Raw genomic sequence first — 20,052 nt, 5'->3', positions numbered from 1 at the left:
TTCCAACTTAAGGTGAAAATTGACTTGCGTAGATCAGTAGGAACAGAACTCTGATGTAAGTGGAGGACGCCCTGTACAAAGATGTAAAGAGATAATTATGACATTATGTTCTTTACTTTTTATTTATTATTATTATTTATTAGTGTCTTGAATAAACCCTGTTGTTTTTTTGGCGCAGAGCTCCGGATCCCGGACAACGCCAACGTCTTCTACGCCATGAACTCCACTGCCAACTACGACTTTGTGCTGAAGAAGCGCGGCTCGGCCCGGCCGCCGCGGCCCAAGAACGTGGCCAGTTCCACGCTGCCTCGAATGAAGCAGAAGGGCCTGAAGATCGCCAAAGGGATTTTCTAAGGACCAGAACTCCTGCCTCCTCCTCCTCTTCTTTCTCCCAGTCCTGGACACGGGTCGAGGAGGAGCTCTGTTAGCACTTAGCCGTCGCGCCCCGGAGGTTTTATGGTGGGGGGGGGGGGGGGGGGAGCGGCTGTGAAGCTCCAAAACGACAGATTTGTTCCCGTCACGTTCCGTTTACGAGGATTTTCTTTTTTTGCACCTTCCGATGGTTCTTGACTGCATCCCTGCATCGGACTCGACGCCGCCGGGTGTTGGAATGTGTTTCTACGTTTTCAGGGAGCTTCTCGTCGCCGCCTTTAGCGCCCCCTATGATGTCTGGGACTCCTGGACATGGAGGGATTTCAACTGAAACAAACAGGCGTGGCTGAGCCGTGAATCACAGCCACTGTTTTCTTTTTTATTGTGAACCACTACATGGTGAAGGACGCGGCAGAGCGACGGCACTACGAACCAACAAACCAGGAGTGTAAATATCACGAACACGTCTGCAGTACATTCTTTTGGGAACGGACCGTGAGATTTTGTTAATAGACTCGTCACGCTTTTGTTTTTTCTTTCATTTTTGCTTTGTACGTTTTTTAATTTTCGCTCTGATACGGTGCTGCTAATCATCTTTCTGAAGAGTCCCACCAGTTTAACCCGCCGGCCGACACGTTGGAGGACGACGGAAACCTTTCTGCTCAGCGGCAGCTTTGGAAGGTAAAATCTACCTTTAAAGAATCTGAAATAAATAATATGAAAAATTAGATTAAAATAAAGTGTAAAAAAAAAAGCAGGATAAAAGTTTCTCAGATTTAACAGCAGAAAATAAAAATGTAGACACGGTTTACTGAGTGAAAAGTATTATATTCTATATTATGACTATTAGTTCATTATTTTGTGCCAATTATTTTTACTTTACACTTAATTTTCTGATTCATGAACTGAAAAATGCCTTTTAAAGTCTTAATGTTGCTTCTTTTGTCTCACCAGAACTGCCAAATTATTTTTAATCTTAGGTTAAAAAAAGTAAAATAAATCTTCTTCACTATTAATTAGATGTGAAAATGTTTTTAGATCAGTTTTCTACTAAATTGCTTGATAAATCGAGTTTCTTTTACCCACAACATTTAATATAATTGCAAAAAAATCTAAATATTCTGTGTTAAGTGAAAAATTTTATTTAAAAAAAGTCTTCAAAATATTTTTGAAAATTTGAATTATATTTAATATTTTTTCCAAAATATTCTATGCAGTTTAAACTGAGCTTTTTGGGTGACTTTTACCCAAAATGTCTGAAATAATTTTATAAAAAAGTCAAATAATTCATTTCTTTGGAAAAAAAGCATCCAAAATATTGAAGATATTTTAGTATTTAAATTGTATTAAATATTTTATCCCAAACAACCCTAATAACTGCACTGAATTTTTGTCATTTTTATTATTAATTTATGGTGGAAATTTGTTTCCGTACATCAAAATTATTTTTATCCAAATAATTTAAAATAATAGCAAAAGAAGGTCAAAATATTCAGTGTTAATTAAAACACTTTAAATTGGAAGAAGCCTCGAAAATATTAGAAATATTTTAATTATGTTAAATATTATATCTCAAATAAAATCATATATATTTAATATAATAAATTTGACCTTTATTACTGCACTTAAATTTTTTAATTATTATTGTGATTATTAATTTATGGTGAATTTTTTTTGCCCGAAATGTTTAAAATAAGTAAAATAATAAATAAGTAAAATAATTGCAACAAAGTCTAAATATTCAGTGTTAATCAAACTATTTGAAATTGGCTCCAAAATATTTTAAATATTTAAATTATATTAAATATTATGTCCACTATAGTTAAATTTGACCTTAATAGCTTCACTGCACACATATTTCTTTAAATATTCTCTTTATCTGGTGGAAATCTGCTTCTATGCACCTTTCAAAGTTTTCTGAAAATGGTTTTTACCCAAATTATTTAAAATAATTGCAAAGAAGTCAAAATATTCAACATTTTTCTTTGGAAAAAGCCTCATTAAAGCAGATTGACTCCTATCAGCAGTGAAGGCTGGCCTACTGCTCTCATCCAGCAGTTTGTTTTGTTTCTATCGTTTGTGTTCCATCTCTGGGATACTTCAGACGTTCTTTAAACAATAAATTAGTGGATGTCAGATTTGTGCTGCCGCTGCTCTCCTGGTTTCCTGTTTCCTCCAACATGGCGGCTCGTCCTTCATCTCCATCAGTAGCTTCTGTCCACATGTTTTCTTCTTCTCTGGTTTGTGTGTCGGCAGCAGAGTCGCTCCTCCAGCAGGCCGTCATTTCCAGTTTTAAAAGCTCCGGATGAACGACGGTGAAGCTGCCAAACCGCACGCTAAAGAAACAAACTCCTCTTCTGCTGTTTGTTTACAGGAAAAATCCAACCTGGACGCCTTTTAAACGGCCGTTTACCGTCACATGTCTTTGTTTTCTTCCTAATAACTAACCAGAGATGTTTTCTGGGCTGAAACTGACCGGCAGCGAAGCCTCAGAGGCGCACATTTTTCCAATTTTTTGCAATTTCTGCAACAGTTTTGCTCAAAAAGCAGCTTTTGGTTTGTTTATTTTACCCACTGACAACTATTTTAATCATAAATTCATTGGTTAGAGTATTTTTTAGGAAAATAAAGTCAAAATTCTCTGATTTCAGCTTCTTAAATTTGAATTTTTATGCCTTTTTATCCTTCTGTAAGACATTAAACTGAATATGTTGGGACTGTGGACAAAACAAGACGTCAGATTGGGACTTTTTTTGCATTTTTTGACATTATGCAGTAGGACTACAACTCATTTCCCGTTCAGTTAATCTTTTGGTCATTTTCTGGAGTCATTAATGAGTTATTTGGTTGTTCCAGTGTGAGGCACTCAGACGTCTTGTTTCGTCCACAACCCAAAGATTCCAGTTTACTGTCAGAAATTAGGAAAGAAACGAGAAAATATTCACTTTTAAGGAGCCGGAATCACTTATTTACTTTAAAATAATTACCCAAACAGATTGATTGCTTATCAAAATAATTGCTGAACTATTTAATCCTTGACAACTAATTAATTGTATAGAAGAAAAATGAGATAAATGTGGCTGATTTGATTTAAATATAACCCAAAAAACATCTTTAACAACAGCAGCTGCAGCGTCGTAAGTTTCCTTAAGTCCAGTAAAAGGCAGGACGTAGCTGCTAACGTTAGCATGCTAGTTAGCAGGACATGCTAACGTGGGCGCCTTGAATGAGAATAAATGAGCAAAACATTTAATCTGGACCCTAAACTGTTGCATCAGGCTGCCTTCACAGCGCTGTGATTGGATCATTGAGGTCTGAGCTGACGCTGGGTTTGCTGCTCGGCATTCTGGGAAACGTAGTGAATCACTAATTAAGGGAAAACGGCTTCACGTTGGAAACACGGAATATCTGAGGTTGGATTTTTCCTCGTGTTCATATCGCTGCATGGGAACGCTGAGTTCCTGCTGCCACCGCGACCACGTGTTGCCTTTTTTTGTTGCTTTTTTGTTTTTTATTTCATCTGCATGAAGTTACCATGACGATCAAATGAATGAATGAATGAATGAATGAAGCCCCCAACTTTAAAAAAAAAAAAAAGGAACTAAACCAACCTGTGAGAGCAATACGGTGAAGAGCAGCAGCAGGAAGCGCGTCGTCATGTCGTCACACCGTCCGGCTGTTGAACACTGTGAGCTTTCAGTCGTCCAACACTGTGAACTTCATCTCCTCCGTCTCCATGGTGACCGTCCGTGTCGGCGAGCAGCGAAGGCTCGACCCTTCATGTGCCAAAAATACCGGAAAAGGTGGAGTCCTCCGCCTTCCACAGTGGGGAAAAAATACCAAGTTTGTATGTTTACTGTTGTTTTTCTGGGTGAAAACACTTCATGGTGGAAAAAAAAGGTGGAAATGTCAGTGAGAAGCTGCTGCAGGAACTTTTAATAACCGAACACAACATCAGAGGTGAGTTTAAGACCACTTTTTATCATTTCAGAGCTGAGTAAACGTAGTCGACAGTGAATGTTGCTCAATGAATCTCCTCCCTTTAATGCTCAACATTTTACACTATTTTTCTGTTTCAAAATCTTTGTTTTTCTGGTGGAAATTTCCTTTAATGGACCTCATCAAGCCCTCTAAAGGGGAATTTTACCCAAAATGTCTTTCAAAAATGCAAAAACATCAAAATATTCAGCGTTAGTTCAATATTTTCTCTGTGAAAAAAATAACTATATGTAATATTTGATCCTAAATATTATTTATAGTTAAATTTGACTTCAATAATTGCACTGATTTAGCTTCAAGTGATTTATTTTCTGCTGTAAATTTGTTTTAATCGAGCTCTCTAAAGGTGAATTTTAAACAAAATGTAAATAAATGCAAAAAATTCAATTGGGTGAAAAAAAGTGAAAATATTCTGCATTAATTGAACCATTTTAAACTAAAATTAAACCTGACACAAGCACCCATCAGGGCCTGTTTTCCTCTGTAAAAACAATATTCACCGAGTTGTTTTCAGATTTCCTACTCATGCAACAGGACCTTAAATGCATCACAGAGTCTGTAAAGTTTAGTTTCTTTATCTCCAACTTGACTTGATTAACTTGAACCCTCTGAACTCCGGTCATTTCTGGGCGATTTTTGCTCTTTTTTTTCTTCACTATTGGTTTGTTTTTCACTGCGATATAAAATTCTGCCCCTCAATGGAAACAGAATAACCATGAAGAAGAATATCATATTTAAATAGTGTTCTAAGTTTCCTTAAATCCAACAAAACACAGGATGTAGCTGCTAACGTTAGCCTGCACTGAAGTAGCATGCTAGTTAGCAGGACATGCTAGCATGAGTTAATATGACACATTTAAATACAACCCAAAAAACAGCAGGCTTTGGGGGGTTCAGAGGGTTTGGACCTGATTAAAAACCATCTAAACGGGTTAAAGTATCAAAATGATGACTTGAAATGTTGCAGCGGATTCTTCAAAACTGAGCAAATTATCCGTTTTTACTTGAAAAGGGTGCATTTTTGGAAAAGATAAAGACCTTTTGAAGACATAAGTCTAAATAGTAAAGAGGATTTGTGGGAGCAAATGATTGAGAGATTTATTGAGCTTTCACGTTACCGAATGTACCCTGAACGCACCGTCAGCTCCTCCTCTGCTGTTTGGAACTAAAGTGCTTCTAAAATTAAAAACCGATTCTAGTTTCTGCAGCAGCTTCGCCTCTAAAGCGTTGAACTGAACTGAGTGGATCTTGAGGTGAATCTGTGACCCTGTGAGCGTTGATGTCGTCGTAGCCCGTGTTGACAAAAAAACCCAAACCTTTTTGTGATTTGACCTGATTCTGTGCGAGTTTGAACAAAAAAAAAGAAAAAAGGCTGCGTTTACAAGAAGAAGAAGAAAAAAATACAGTGGAAACCAGCTGGCGTGGTGTTCTGATTCTGTTTTCTGTGCTTCGGTGCCATTTTCCCCGTTTTAAAGGATTCAGAACTTTTTCTAACTGCAGTCTTTGTTTTTTTTTTTTATTATTTCTTCCCACCCAACATGAAATCTGTGTAGAAAAGCGACCCGTCCTCCATCATGTCTTTGTTTATTTATTGATTTGTATATAGAGATTTTGTTTTGCATTGTACATTCTCTCCTCTCTTGGTTATAGATTAATATATTCATGTATATACGAATAAACATTAAATTTATAAAAGTGGGAACACGTCTGTCTTTTTCTACCAGAGTTTGTGAGAAACAATTTTTCTTTCCAGTTTATGAGATATACGTTGTAAAAACAAACAATGCCTCTTTCAAATCGTAAGCTAGACAATGTGCTAAAAGGCCAGTTTGATCTAAAGTTGCTGTCTTTCAAGCTGCAGAAATAACATTAGCGTCTATGAGGAGTGAACAGGGACCGTCTGCAAATAGCAAAACCGCTGCAACAGCGAAGAGAGACACAAATATTCAATAACTGCACTCTTATGTACTGTAGTGTCTCCAGAATCACTGGATGTAATGTATCATAAACCTGGAGACTCTGTAGTGACTCAGAGCTTCAGTCTGGGACCGAAGTGGATTCCAGGAATTGTAGAGTCTGTGACTGGACCAGTGTCATACACAGTGATGTGGGGTGATGGGAGAGTTGTTAGGCCACATGTGGACCAGATCCATCCTCACCACCCTGGATCAGTGAACAGCAACGAGGAACATCAAGCTGTCCTACCTCAGATCAGTCAGACTGTCACAGAGGAGGAGATGTGTCTGGATGCTGACGAGGTGTTGGTCAGTGGTGATAGATCAGAGAAGCCAGTAACCTCAGATGCTGCAAGAATCTCAGAGACAGATAAAGTGACTAAGACACAGACAAGTCCAGTGAGGTCAAAAAGGGAAACTAAGATGCCGAGTTATCTCAAAGACTTCCAGCTGAACTAAGAGAGACAGACATTAACAGTGTTAAAGAAAAACAAAACAAAACATGGTGTTACAGTGTTCCTGTGTGGTTCATTACAGTTTTTCTCGATTGCTAAGACACATTCCAGGAAAGCTGCTCTCCTTTTCCCTAAACTGTGAACACAAAACCCACTTTTCAAGCTTCATTCACAAAACCTCTGACTCTTCTTGCAAAACCAAACTTTCACCCCAAAACAGTTCAATCTGTGCTCAAAACTGAACTATGCTGTCAAATCATGCCTCAAGTCAATCTAAATTACAGTTTTTCTCAGTTGCTAAAACACTAAACCCTATCTTCTGAACCAAATTCTCTGTTGCCTGAACCCACTTATTGAATCAGTCACTCTTTTGGCCAAACCATAAGCCCTTTTCACCTGTTTAGACACATCTTGTCAACACATTGTCATTGTGATGCACATGTGTTGCATAATGGTGAGCACAGGTGGCAAAAGTCAAACACAGTTAAAGCTCAGGTGTCACCGGTTGAACACAACTCAAAATTGATCACACTTGTGGCTAATGATGTGAGGGTACATATAAGCCAAAGCACTGGTTTGTGAGGCACTACAATGGATAGAAATCTAAGAAGAGGAGCATGGATACGGCATGCCAGGGGTTTTTCCTCCGTTGCCTGGACAGAGAAAATGTGTCCTGTGATGTAGATGAAGTCCTGTGGCCTGACCCAGTACAGAGAAATGATGCTGGTGATGAAGTAATGCACTTCTTTTCTTTGTACTTTTTTTAAAATTCATTTATTTGATAGGGACAGCACATATTAATGAACATGTAAATATGTCAGATTATAGCCACAGGCTAATTTCCATCTGTTGTCCCTAGACAGGCTGGTGGAGTGGTCACATTAAACAGCAACAGAAAAAAATATGTAAAGGAAATCAAAAACATAGAACACAACTAACATTATACACTTGGATCACAAAAGGGGACAGAGTGAAAGAGGACACAGGAGAGGACAAAGGGGAAAACCAAAGACATAGGACAAAAACTAAAAGGGAAACATTAAATAGTTGAAGATTGTCAGAGCGTGAGCAGTTCCCAACCACAAGGCAGCAGTGACATTGATCAGTTCATAAATTCATCACAAACACTAAATTTCAATTAGTTAATCATTTATCATTTACATTTGAAACAAAATTCTAAAACTTTAAATGATAAAGTACAGTAGTGCATTGCACATGAATCCATAAAGCACTTCTCAGTAACTAGGTTATTGCACATTAATCCATAATGTGCTTTTTAGTGCTATTGATCAATGCTCACATTTTTTATTAGATCAGAGCCTCTCCTTTAAGTGACCTTTGAAAGTTTTAAAACTCAGGGCCTCCCTCATCAAAGTTGGTATTTTGTTCCATTGCACACAACCTTTATAGGACAGGACATTTTGACCAACAGCTGTTTCATTTGTATATTTCGGTGCTTTATTTTTTACGTACAAGTGCTACATGTAAATGCACAGGATTTCTGTTTTTGCAAATTCTTTTTTCTATATACAAGTGTTACAAATGCCCAGGTATTTTGTTTGGCAACATGCATTTAGCCTAAATAAACATTTATTTCTACCACTTCATGTCTTGAGGATTGTGTTTTCCTTTTTTCTATGTAGTGTTTAGTATCAGATCCGTACACGGACCTAATATAATAGAATACTACAAATGAAGTGTTAAACTGTGACCGAGGTACTGGTACTGTAGTTACCATGTGTGTAAATGTGGAATTACTTAAACAAATGTCTCCCGTTGTAATAAACAGAATTTTATTGACATGAATGTTAATTTTGAACTCTTAGCAAAAATAGCATAAATATCACACACTTACAGATTTATTGATTATTTGTTGTTTAACGGATTGTTGATTAACGGTTTATCGTTACGTCATGCGTCTGCGACCGGAGTGGCTCAGCAATCCGCGCCTGCGCAGTCGTTCTCATCTTTGTTATTTCATGTCAGTATGGCGCTTAGTAAGACGTTTGGACAAAAACCGGTCAAATTCCAGCTCGAGGAGGATGGAGACTTTTACATGATCGGATCGGAGGTCGGTGTTTCACCCGTTTAACTGCTACCGTTTCAAGAAAAAGAATCTTATTTGGACGTAATTGTACCATAAAAGCTGATAGCCGGTCCGCTAGCAGCTAGCTGTTAGCTTAGCTCGGTTAACGACGCACCAAGGCTCATTCATTTATTCAACATTTGTCATTTAATCAACCGAAACCCACAGAGAGGATAGAATAATTTCATCTACGCGTTGGTTTAATTGGGTGTATTTTAACCTTAATACCTTCGGCCATCTCCTGAGGCTCGCTCGGCTTTCTTCGTCCAAACTAGCTAACAGTTAGCCATCCAGCTAACGGTGTTTATGCAGCGCTAAATAAAAAAAAGAGCTCATTTTACTCATTCTGTAAACTTTAATGTGAATGTATTCGCTTTATAACAACGCCTTGTGCTTTAGTTCTTCAGTATTGGTTCATCAATTAATTCGGGGCTATGTAGGTTAAACTAAACCCTGCACCATTTTGAAATTAAAGAAATTAAAGGGCTTCTGCTTCGTTTATGTCGTTAATTTCTAGTTTTAGTTCCATTATTTTGGCTGATATCAGACACACAGCGTGATCACAGCTGTCCAAAAATGTCCCTTTATTTACTGACTACAAATGTACTATTATTAATAACAGCTGTATAGCAAACCTCTGAATTTAAACAGGAAGCTTCTATCAGCTGAGCAGCACTGTGGTTTTAATTCATCACTTATTTTCCTCAATACAAACACATGAGCACCAAACAGGGACATAAACTCCAAGAATACTAAAGTTTAGTAAACATGCAACACAGAGACCTCACATACAACAAGATGCAATGCAGTAAGTTTAGGCATAATGCAGGTAAAGAGCATCAAAAGTTATAAATCTAATATTTTAATCAGGTGTTAATCTGCCCTATATCATGATAAAACTGCAGGATATTGTGGACACAAACAGTATTCGTGGTTGGAGGTTGACTGCTCCAGTGATTGGACCCTACACTGTTCCATAAGTGGGTCAAGAATGACCTGTATGAGAATCAATGTGTTTTTGTGCCATTTTTATCATTTTGATTCAGAATAAACATTTGTATTATTGTTTGTGTTCTGTTTTTGTCCACACGAGAATGATTTCATGTTTGAAATGGGTTTATTTTTCACTTTGTGACAGATTTTGAACATTTTCAGATTCAGAAAACTTTATTTGTTCCCAGGGGGCAATTAAAAAGGCACGTAGAGCAGTTAGTGCAACAATGACATAATAAGAAATAGGGATAAATATATGTAAGTACAAATCTAGAGCAAGTAAGAATAAAAAAATGTGATGATTGAAAAAGAAAAAATATTACACAGAATATCAATAGAAGGACATTTTCCATTCTTTTCCTCCAAGTTTGTGTTCTCTTGTATGATTTTATCACTGATAAAGAGCATGGGGTAGTAATACGAATATTACAATTTATTTAAAAGTCTATAAGATAACTTAAAAATTTAAATTTAATAATATAAAAAACATGTTTTTTTGAGGAATAGCCAGCAAATGTAATGATAAAAGCTTTTCATTACAAAGATATTGTAAGATAACGACCTCACCGGGTCGTTTTTGACCCTCTGATGCCTCTGTGACTTAAATCCTCATTTTAAATGTTGTACATGTTATTTAAATACAAGCTGCCCGTCTGTCTCTCCTCTTGCTGTTTCATAAAAATATTCTAATGCAATCAGATCATTTCACATCATCTAGTAAAGTGAAGTTTTACCTCCACATTCAAAGAAAGCAAAGAGTAGTTTGCACTGTTTTGTCCTCCAAACATCTCAGTATGTCGCTGTGTAACGCTGCCACTCAGTTATTCACAGTACTAGTTCATCACAAATGTATTCATAAAGCAGAAAGTCATCCATCCCTTTGTGAACCAGACTGAGCAGCGGTAGTCACATTTTGACTGATTATCACCATAAGTCTGCTTTACCAAAGTGTTCTGTCTTCGTGTTTCTTGATTCTTTTTATTTTATTTGTCTATTTTTGTGTGCTCAGGTGGGAAACTACCTCCGTATGTTCAGAGGCTCCCTGTACAAAAGATACCCATCCCTATGGAGGAAACTGGCCTCGGTAGACGAACGGAAGAAAATAGTGGAGTCGTCACACGGTCAGTGGACACGTCTGCAGCCCAGTGATTTATAAAACATATCAAACTGTTCTACGCTCCGTTTATTACACAAACAATTCCACCTTCAAACGACTGAATGAGCTGGTTACTCCATGTAGAATTGCATCCCCTACAAACAGAAGTTACAACAAAATAAAAACAGTTTGAAAATGTTTCTCATGATGCAAAATTCTAAAAATATTTCAGTTCTATTGTGTTTTGGATTGAGGTGGAGAGGTTAGACAGTTTTTCAACAGATTGTAAAAACACTTTTTTTTGGCGATGCTTCGGTGCTGGATGGTTTGATACAAATAGAGAATTTATTCATTCTGTTAGCTTAGATGCCGTCTTTTTCTTTTACTTTTTCTGTATTAAGTTCTCGACTTGAGTTTCTTTTTCCAGTTTTGTGCTTTCTGATACATGCAGCCTGTATATGAAGTTTTGGACTTTAAGCTTTCTTATCCCACGTTACCTCTTAATGTAGATGTTTTTGGTGATATTTTCTGATTCTTCTTTTCTGTACGTTGTTGAAGACGTACAGACGTCATGTGTTTTGTATTCTGTGACTCCCTGCTGTACGTAGAGTGCATTCATTGGTGATTGAGTTTCAGTAACTTCCTATTAAAGGGTCTTTTTGGACCAAACCTCTTCTCTGATGAAGGTCCAGCACCAAAACGTTGCTAAACGTGTTTTTATTCAGTTAGACTGTGTTCAGGAGCCTGTCTGTTTCATTAAATCCACCTGCAGAGAGTTCTTTTATCTTAATGAAGCTACATGGTTTGACTGTGTGAGGACTGTTTCATTTTTAAAATAAACTGTGGTCTCTGATTCCTCCAGATCACGGCTACACTCAGCTGGCCACCAGTGTGACTCTGCTGAAGGCATCAGAGGTGGAAGAGATCCTAGAAGGAAACGATGAGAAGTACAAAGCTGTTTCCATCAGCACCGAACCTCCCGCCTACCTCAGGTAACACACACTTGGAGAATAACACATTCAGAAAGGATGTTTATGTGTAAAATCACACGTTCAGAGTCATTTTAATAACTTATAGAAGAGATTTCTGTGTTTTCTGTCTCTTTGTGGTCATTTTGCTTCTACTTGTGGTCATTTTATGTCTCTTTGCAGTCATTTTGTGTCTCTTTGTGATCATTTTGTGTCTCTCTGTGATTATTTTGTGTCTCTTTGTGATCATTTTATGTCTCTTTGTGATCATTTTGTGTCTCTCTGTGATTATTTTGTGTCTCTTTGTGGTCATTTTATGTCTCTTTGTGATCATTTTGTGTCTCTCTGTGATTATTTTGTGTCTCTTTGTGATCATTTTATGTCTCTCTGTGATTATTTTGTGTCTCTTTGTGGTCATTTTATGTCTCTTTGTGATCATTTTATGTCTCTCTGTGATCATTTTGTGTCTCTCTGTGATTATTTTGTGTCTCTTTGTGGTCATTTTATGTCTCTTTGTGATCATTTTATGTCTCTCTGTGATTATTTTGTGTCTCTTTGTGGTCATTTTATGTCTCTTTGTGATCATTTTGTGTCTCTCTGTGATTATTTTGTGTCTCTTTGTGGTCATTTTATGTCTCTTTGTGATCATTTTATGTCTCCTTGTGGTCATTTTATCTCTTGAGGTCATTTGTGTCTCTAAATTAGATTGATTTAAAGCTCTTCATCAAAAATATTAGTGTCAGAGATGTCTAACTGTAGTTTTTAATGCGTCTCTGTGTGTTTTTAATGCCTCTCTGTGTGTTTTAAATGCGTCTCTTTGTGTTTTTAATGCCTCTCTGTGTGTTTTTAATGCGTCTCTGTGTGTTTTTAATGCCTCTCTGTGTGTTTTTAATGCGTCTCTGTGTGTTTTTAATGCGTCTCTGTGTGTTTTAAATGCGTCTCTGTGTGTTTTAAATGCATCTCTTTGTGTTTTTAATGCCTCTCTGTGTGTTTTTAATGCCTCTCTGTGTGTTTTTAATGCCTCTCTGTGTGTTTTTAATGCCTCTCTGTGTGTTTTTAATGCGTCTCTGTGTGTTTTTAATGCGTCTCTGTGTGTTTTAAATGCGTCTCTGTGTGTTTTTAATGCCTCTCTGTGTGTTTTTAATGCCTCTCTGTGTTTTTAATGCCTCTCTGTGTGTTTTAAATGCATCTCTTTGTGTTTTTAATGCGCCTCTGTGTGTTTTTAATGCATCTCTGTGTGTTTTTAATGCGTCTCTGTATGTTTTTAATGCGCCTCTGTGTGTTTTTAATGCGCCTCTGTGTGTTTTTAATGCATCTCTGTGTGTTTTTAATGCCTCTCTGTGTTTTTAATGCCTCTCTGTGTGTTTTAAATGCATCTCTTTGTGTTTTTAATGCACCTCTGTGTGTTTTTAATGCGTCTCTGTGTGTTTTTAATGCATCTCTGTGTGTTTTTAATGCGTCTCTGTATGTTTTTAATGCGCCTCTGTGTGTTTTTAATGCATCTCTGTGTGTTTTTAATGCGCCTCTGTGTGTTTTTAATGCGTCTCTGTGTGTTTTAAATGCGTCTCTGTGTGTTTTTAATGCCTCTCTGTGTGTTTTTAATGCCTCTCTGTGTTTTTAATGCCTCTCTGTGTGTTTTAAATGCATCTCTTTGTGTTTTTAATGCACCTCTGTGTGTTTTTAATGCGTCTCTGTGTGTTTTTAATGCATCTCTGTGTGTTTTTAATGCGTCTCTGTATGTTTTTAATGCGCCTCTGTGTGTTTTTAATGCATCTCTGTGTGTTTTTAATGCGCCTCTGTGTGTTTTTAATGCGTCTCTGTGTGTTTTTAATGCGTCTCTGTGTGTTTTTAATGCATCTCTGTGTGTTTTTAGTGCGTCTCTGTGTGTTTTTAATGCGTCTCTGTGTGTTTTTAATGCGTCTCTGTGTGTTTTTAATGCGTCTCTGTGTGTTTTTAATGCATCTCTGTGTGTTGTTGTGTCTCCAGGGAACAGAAGGCGAAGAGAAACAGTCAGTGGGTTCCTACGCTGCCCAACAGTTCTCATCATCTGGACGCTGTTCCGTGTTCTACCACCATCAACCGAAGCCGACTGGGCCGAGACAAGAAGAGGACCTTCCCCCTGTGGTTAGATGCTGCTTTTATCTGCTTTATGCAGGTTTAAATAACAGAACAGCAGCAGATAGATGTGTCCTTTCAGGAGGACACAGACATAATACGATATCATTTAAGTGGTATGACACTCTGTATATATAGAGATGTGGTGGATATATCTGTGTCTTTTTCCTTTTTTAAACATATGGTGAGGCCAGTTTATTTTTATAGCATATTTCATACTCAAAGGCGAGTCACAGTGCTTCACATAGTGGATTAAAATGTTCAAATGTACAAGAAAAATCTGCATGAATGCTTGAAATTAAACAAATAGAAATTAAATAATAAATTTAAAGGTACAAACAGTATAGTCAGTGTTGAAGGTGAATGAGCAGGACTAGTTTATGATAATAATGCATTTTTGCATTAATGGGATGCTTGTTTTAACAGATATTTAGTTAGCTGGAATAAATTCTAAAAAACAGATGCTTTTACATATTTTTTTCCTGTCAGTCGTTCCTCAAACTTTTTTTAAAAATGTACTTATCCACAAGTGGCGACATTGGACCTGTGATTACGTGACGGGAAAAATAGCTTGAAATCCAAAAATTATGGAAGCAAATCTTAACCAACAGTGAGCCGTGTTAGATCAGTAGCTGATGAACAGGAAGTCTGACATGTGGCCGTCCTGGTAACGTAATATCTGGCCTGAAGTCATCAACTGCCACAAAAGTCTTTGTCATGGATTCCTGCAGTTTTCCATCTCAATAAACAGGAAAAGGCTCCACCTAGTGGTGCAACCAGGTACTGCAGACAATCTACAATACATTTACTGACAGCACAACCTTCATCTTTTGACTTGTGTATTTGTTTATTAGATTGAATTATTAATGGCGTACAGTTGAATTGCCAATAGTCACTAACATCCCTAGTATGGACTTTATAGACGTTGATCTAAGAGTTACGTAACGTCTCATATGATGCGTCTCTGAGTGTTTTCTTTGTGTCGATCTTGTCCAGCTTCGACGACCACGATCCAGCAGTGATCCATGAAAACGCCACTCAGTCTGAAGTTCTGGTTCCGATTCGTCTGGACATGGAGATCGAAGGCCAGAAGCTCAGAGACGCTTTCACCTGGAATATGAACGGTAGCATCCAAACGTCACTTTATCTCAGCTCAGAGATTAAATCTGTCAAAGGAAACACTTCAAACCTTCCTGTTTGATGTTTTCAGAGAAGCTCATGACGCCCGAGATGTTCGCTGAGATCCTGTGTGACGACCTGGACCTGAACCCGCTGGCCTTCGTCCCCGCCATCGCCTCGGCCATCCGGCAGCAGATCGAGTCGTATCCCACAGACAGCATCCTGGAGGACCAGACGGACCAGAGGGTCATCATCAAGGTGCTTCTCCACGCCGTTTGAAATGAGGAAACATTGTATGTTCTGGTGCGGTGGAGTCACTTCGTTTTATTTCTGCCTTCCAGCTCAACATCCATGTGGGGAACATCTCTCTGGTGGACCAGTTCGAGTGGGACATGTCCGAGAGGGAGAATTCTCCGGAGAAGTTCGCCCTGAAGCTTTGCTCCGAGCTCGGTCTGGGAGGAGAGTTCGTCACCACCATCGCCTACAGCATCCGAGGACAACTGAGCTGGCACCAGAGGACGTACGCTTTCAGGTAGGAGGACGCAAACTACACGAAAATACCACAAACAGACCAGTATGATGGGTCGATTTATTCACAACTTCTAGACATTCTTGTCCACAGTGGTCTCAATCCAAATTTTCTTCACAAGACTTTTATAATTTCCTGATTTGTGAACGTTAAAGTGTTGCAGCAACCAGGAGCGTCTGCCGCTGGTTAAAAGTCTAGTTTCCCTTTGAAGTTCAGAGTCCACCAGGTTTATTTACCTTCTGGAGATGCTTCTGCTAAACTCTGAAATGTCTTAAAACTCACCAAGGGTTCTTCTGTTGGCTGTAAGAGTGAACACAAGAGTCTTCATGCACTCCCAACATCTGAGGAACTGAGATCCAGTGTCACCACAACTGTAGATAAATCTTTACTGTTAGCATGGCTAACGTTAGCATTAGCTGTGATGGGATGCTGTTCCTGGTTAGTGTGTTTTCACTGTAAGCTCAGCTACTGTTAGCATCTGTTAGCTTCTCTCCTGCTCTCTGTGCTCACATAAACTGTGTTTTAATACAGCTGAATTCACGATAGAGCACAGATTTTTCTGTTTCTGTTGTCAGACAGCAGAACGAAGATGAAATAATGATTCAAACACAGCCTGCTGATACGGTATGTTGACCGACAGTTGCCAAATTTCAGGTCCAACAGATTTTATAACGTCGCCTGACAAATTCACAGATTTTTTTCCATGTAAAATAATCGCTCCGATAGAATCCCATAGAACGTTCTGGTGCCCTGGTGTTTATCTTTTCTTTGTCATAATCACAGATGCAGAGAGAGTTTTCTTCCTGAAGGAGGCGGGGACAGCAGCAGTGCATTGGTTTTCACTATGTTAATTGTGAAGAAACTGTTACAGGTTGAATATTTTGACTAGAAATAACTAGAAACGTGTCAAACCTTACAACAATGTGTTTGAAATGGTTAGAAACATGTTCAAAATGTGCAAATTGTCTCCACAATGACTAGAAGCATGATCAAAATGACAAGAAACGTGTCCAAAATGAATAAAAACCATTAAAAGCTAGTCTCACAATGCAAGTCTCACATGTCCTGATGGTGTTTCTTTCAGGTTTTTAGCTACAAAAGGCCTCAAAGATGGTTAATTTTATTTCCTGGTGCTTGGTCTTATTTTATGGGATGTTTTGCTCTGGATAGATGAGAAGATAAGAGTAGCAGGCTAAATGTTGTAAATAAAGTTACGTGTTCACAGATGAGTGTTATAAAGTTAGATTTCATTGCTGTGGAGCGATTTGTCTGTTACATGAGCTTGTTGTTGTTTCCATGGTGATTTCACTGTGACCTCTGGCCTTGTTGTTCTGAAGCTGATCCAGTTTCTGTCCAGACTAAAGTTGCTTCTCTGATGTGTGGGTGAAAAGTTCCAGACGTCTCCAACCTGTGAAGCAACGAAACGTTTCCAAACCCAGTCGGATAATCTGAGTTTTCCTCACAAATAAGAGTCAGTCTGAGCAGAGGGCAGCTGGACTCGTTATTTATCTTCTTCTCTCACGCTTGTTTTCTCACATTCCAGTCCTGTTTCCACTCAGGCTTCCTCAAATATCGCACGAGGTTTTGTCCTTTCTCCATCAGGAATAAATTCCATATCAGTCAGAATGTTTAGTTTTAGTGCAGCATAAAAACATCCGTCGTGAGTCACTGTGGAGTGACACGAAGCGTTTGTTTTGTCTGTCGTTCTGCAGTGAGAACCCGCTGCCCACGGTGGAGATCGCCATCAGGAACACAGGAGACGCCGACCAGTGGTGCCCCCTGCTGGAGACGCTGACCGACGCCGAGATGGAGAAGAAGATCAGAGACCAGGACAGAAACACGAGGTGAGGATGAAACCTGCGCTGCTCCACAAACGTTCGGTTCTTTAAAGACAAGCAGGGTTTTCATCTGTTCAGCTGAAAGTATTTGATTAATTAGAGAAAAATTGGTATTTTTATCATGAAAAAAGTAATTTAATTTCCAAACAATTTAAAGATGCTCATTTTATAAGAATATTTCGGAAACTATCAATTCTGTCATGATTATTTTGGATTTACTGTCATGGTTAGAGTGACGCCGTGCTGCTATCTGGTAATGATACAGAAACCTTTAATAAATCCAAGGATCCAGACTATAAGCTGCATCACTGCCAGAATCTAAACACTTGGTTCTTGTGTCATTTCTGACCTTCCCTGAAAATTTCATCCAAATCTGTTGGACTGTTTTTAAGTAACGTTGCACACAGACACACACACACACACAGACGTATGCCAGTCGTCTTGTCTATTATTATTCTGAGTTTATTTAAGAAGGGAAAGAAGGGACCATGTACAATATTAAACATAAATGTTTCCATTCAATGCATTGTACCAGAAATAGCTTTAAGCTAATTTTCATCTGCAGTCCCCCAGCAAGTCACAATAAAAACATCACAACAACTGGTCTTGTAACTCCACCGTGGTCCTTGGCGTAGTAATAATGATTCATAGAAGAGTTCAAATACAAGTTTAGATTGTGTCCTAGTGAACTGCAGTTTATCTATTATTTACTGTAACGTCCTCTCACTCGGTGTCTGTGTTCCGTTTCCTGTCCAGACGGATGCGGCGGTTGGCCAACACGGCTCCTGCCTGGTAGCGGCGCCCCCTGCTGGACGATGGAGGTACGTCACGTTCAAACATCAGCAGCAGCTCCTCCTCCTCCTCCGTCTGCTCGGCCGGACCTCCGTCAGCAGTTTAGTTTTTATTTTATTCTGGGTATTACTATTCTGTTGTTCTGGGGGAACATGCGGCTAGAAAACGTCCTCCTCCTGATTTTCCGTCGACCTTCGGCTGGAGAAGCTGCTCTCTCTTTGACCACTGACTCTCTGCACCGACCGGAGGGAGAAGAAACACCGCCAGGCTCAGATAATATATTGTTTTGTTGTATTCGTCGTCTTTTTGTACATTTTAATGATTCTTACAAAATAAAAAAACAAAAAGTGAAAGAGCTTGAAGTGCAGTCTGGTTGTTCTGTGCATCTTTTACATGAATATTTCTGCCTTCATCTGCTGTTTTTTTTGTCCCTACAGCTTGTGTCAGTCATCTAAAATATTCAGAATATTTTATTTTATTGGTGGATGATGGTTCAGCTGCAGATAAATCCTCTGGGGATCAGGACCGTCTAGAGAATTTCAATCTTTAATAGAAGTTGCAGAAGTTTTTACCTTCTAGAAAATCTATTTTTTGCAGCAAACACGATTTTTAAAAAAATAAATCTTATTAAAGCTAATTTATCTTAATTCAAAGATGGTTTCTGTTGTGTTTTCATCTGCTGTTTCACATTAATGTGTGTTTTTGTCCCTACAGGTCGTGTTAATCACTTAAAATATTCAGAATGTTTTATTTAACTCGTGGATGACGGTAGAGCTGCAGGGGAACATGAACGTCTGTAGAAAAATTCATCTCAGTCTGGATGTTTCAGTCTTTGATACGTTTTTTTCCTCATTTTTGTAGCTAATTTTTAATGTTTTAAAAAAAAGCCTTCTTAAAGCTGCAGCTGAATTAATTTGCTTTAATCAAAGATGATTGTGGGTTTTTTTTTAATCTGCTGTTTTTCACTTTAATGTGTGTTTTGTGCCTCTACAGGTCGTGTTAATCTTCTAAAATATTCAGAATGTTTTATTTAACTCGTGGATGACGGTGGAGCTGCAGGTAAAAGTCGGTCTGAGGAACGTCAACGTCCAGAAAATTTAAATTTCAGTCTTTAATTAAAGCTGCAGAAGTTTTCAGCTTCACCTAAACCTCATTTTTAACCAAATATTAGTGTAGAATCCTGCAACAAACATGATTTTTTGTGTGCGTTTTATTCCGAGAAATCAAGAAAGCTGGATAAATTTGCTGCATTTAAAGATAATTCTGGTTGTTTTCCGTTAATTTCTGTTTTATCTCTGTGGTTTTTGCTATTTCAGGAAAGCATTCTAGGGTTTTTTTCTACTAAATTAAACCTCAAAATCAGATATTCAGAGTATTTTTTATTTATTTAGCAGATTAAACAGGCACAAAAAAATCTGTATTTAAACATTTTAAATTTCTTTCATCACAGTGTAAAGTTTATTAGCTCCTAATCACATTATAATGACTCATTAAATGTTCATTTACTGCATTTAAATGCTAAACAGGAGGACTATCCGACTCTCTCAGACAAACTAAAAGACAGAGCTTTAGTCTCAAGAAATAAATATTTAGGACACTTTTCTTTCTCAGCATCATTAAAAATGTTCTTAAGAGTCCAGAGAGGCTCAGTAAGTTTTTTTTTTAATGTTAAATCTTTGATTCTTACATAATTTAAAAGAAAAAAACTGAGTGAAAGCATGAAAACGTACAACAG

General features: G+C 38.0%; 2 protein-coding genes across 8 annotated transcripts in view; both read left to right on the top strand.

Moving 5' to 3' along the window:
- Nucleotides 1–6,073, top strand: part of LOC110968628 (ral guanine nucleotide dissociation stimulator) — a 74,602-nt gene extending 68,529 nt beyond the window's left edge. For all 7 annotated transcript variants that reach the window (XM_051951266.1, XM_051951265.1, XM_051951263.1 and 4 more), the window contains one exon: nt 179–6,073. In XM_051951266.1, coding sequence (XP_051807226.1) covers nt 179–354 — 176 coding nt within the window. In that variant the 3' untranslated portion in view covers nt 355–6,073. The remainder of the gene's footprint in view (nt 1–178) is intronic.
- Nucleotides 6,074–8,714: 2,641 nt separating this feature from the next.
- Nucleotides 8,715–18,673, top strand: smarcb1a (SWI/SNF related, matrix associated, actin dependent regulator of chromatin, subfamily b, member 1a). Its single transcript, XM_051951110.1, has 9 exons — nt 8,715–8,852; nt 10,870–10,981; nt 11,819–11,948; nt 13,911–14,048; nt 15,036–15,163; nt 15,250–15,416; nt 15,500–15,690; nt 17,400–17,531; nt 18,282–18,673. Exons 1-9 carry the CDS (start codon nt 8,769–8,771, stop codon nt 18,319–18,321), a joined length of 1,122 nt encoding a protein of 373 aa, XP_051807070.1. The 5' UTR covers nt 8,715–8,768; the 3' UTR covers nt 18,322–18,673.
- The last annotated feature ends 1,379 nt before the right edge of the window (nt 18,674–20,052 follow it).

Source organism: Acanthochromis polyacanthus, chromosome 7, assembly GCF_021347895.1.
Source record: "Acanthochromis polyacanthus isolate Apoly-LR-REF ecotype Palm Island chromosome 7, KAUST_Apoly_ChrSc, whole genome shotgun sequence".
NCBI lineage: Eukaryota > Metazoa > Chordata > Actinopteri > Pomacentridae > Acanthochromis > Acanthochromis polyacanthus.
Note: the sequence above shows the minus strand (reverse complement) of the source record. Positions and strands in the feature narration are given on the sequence as shown.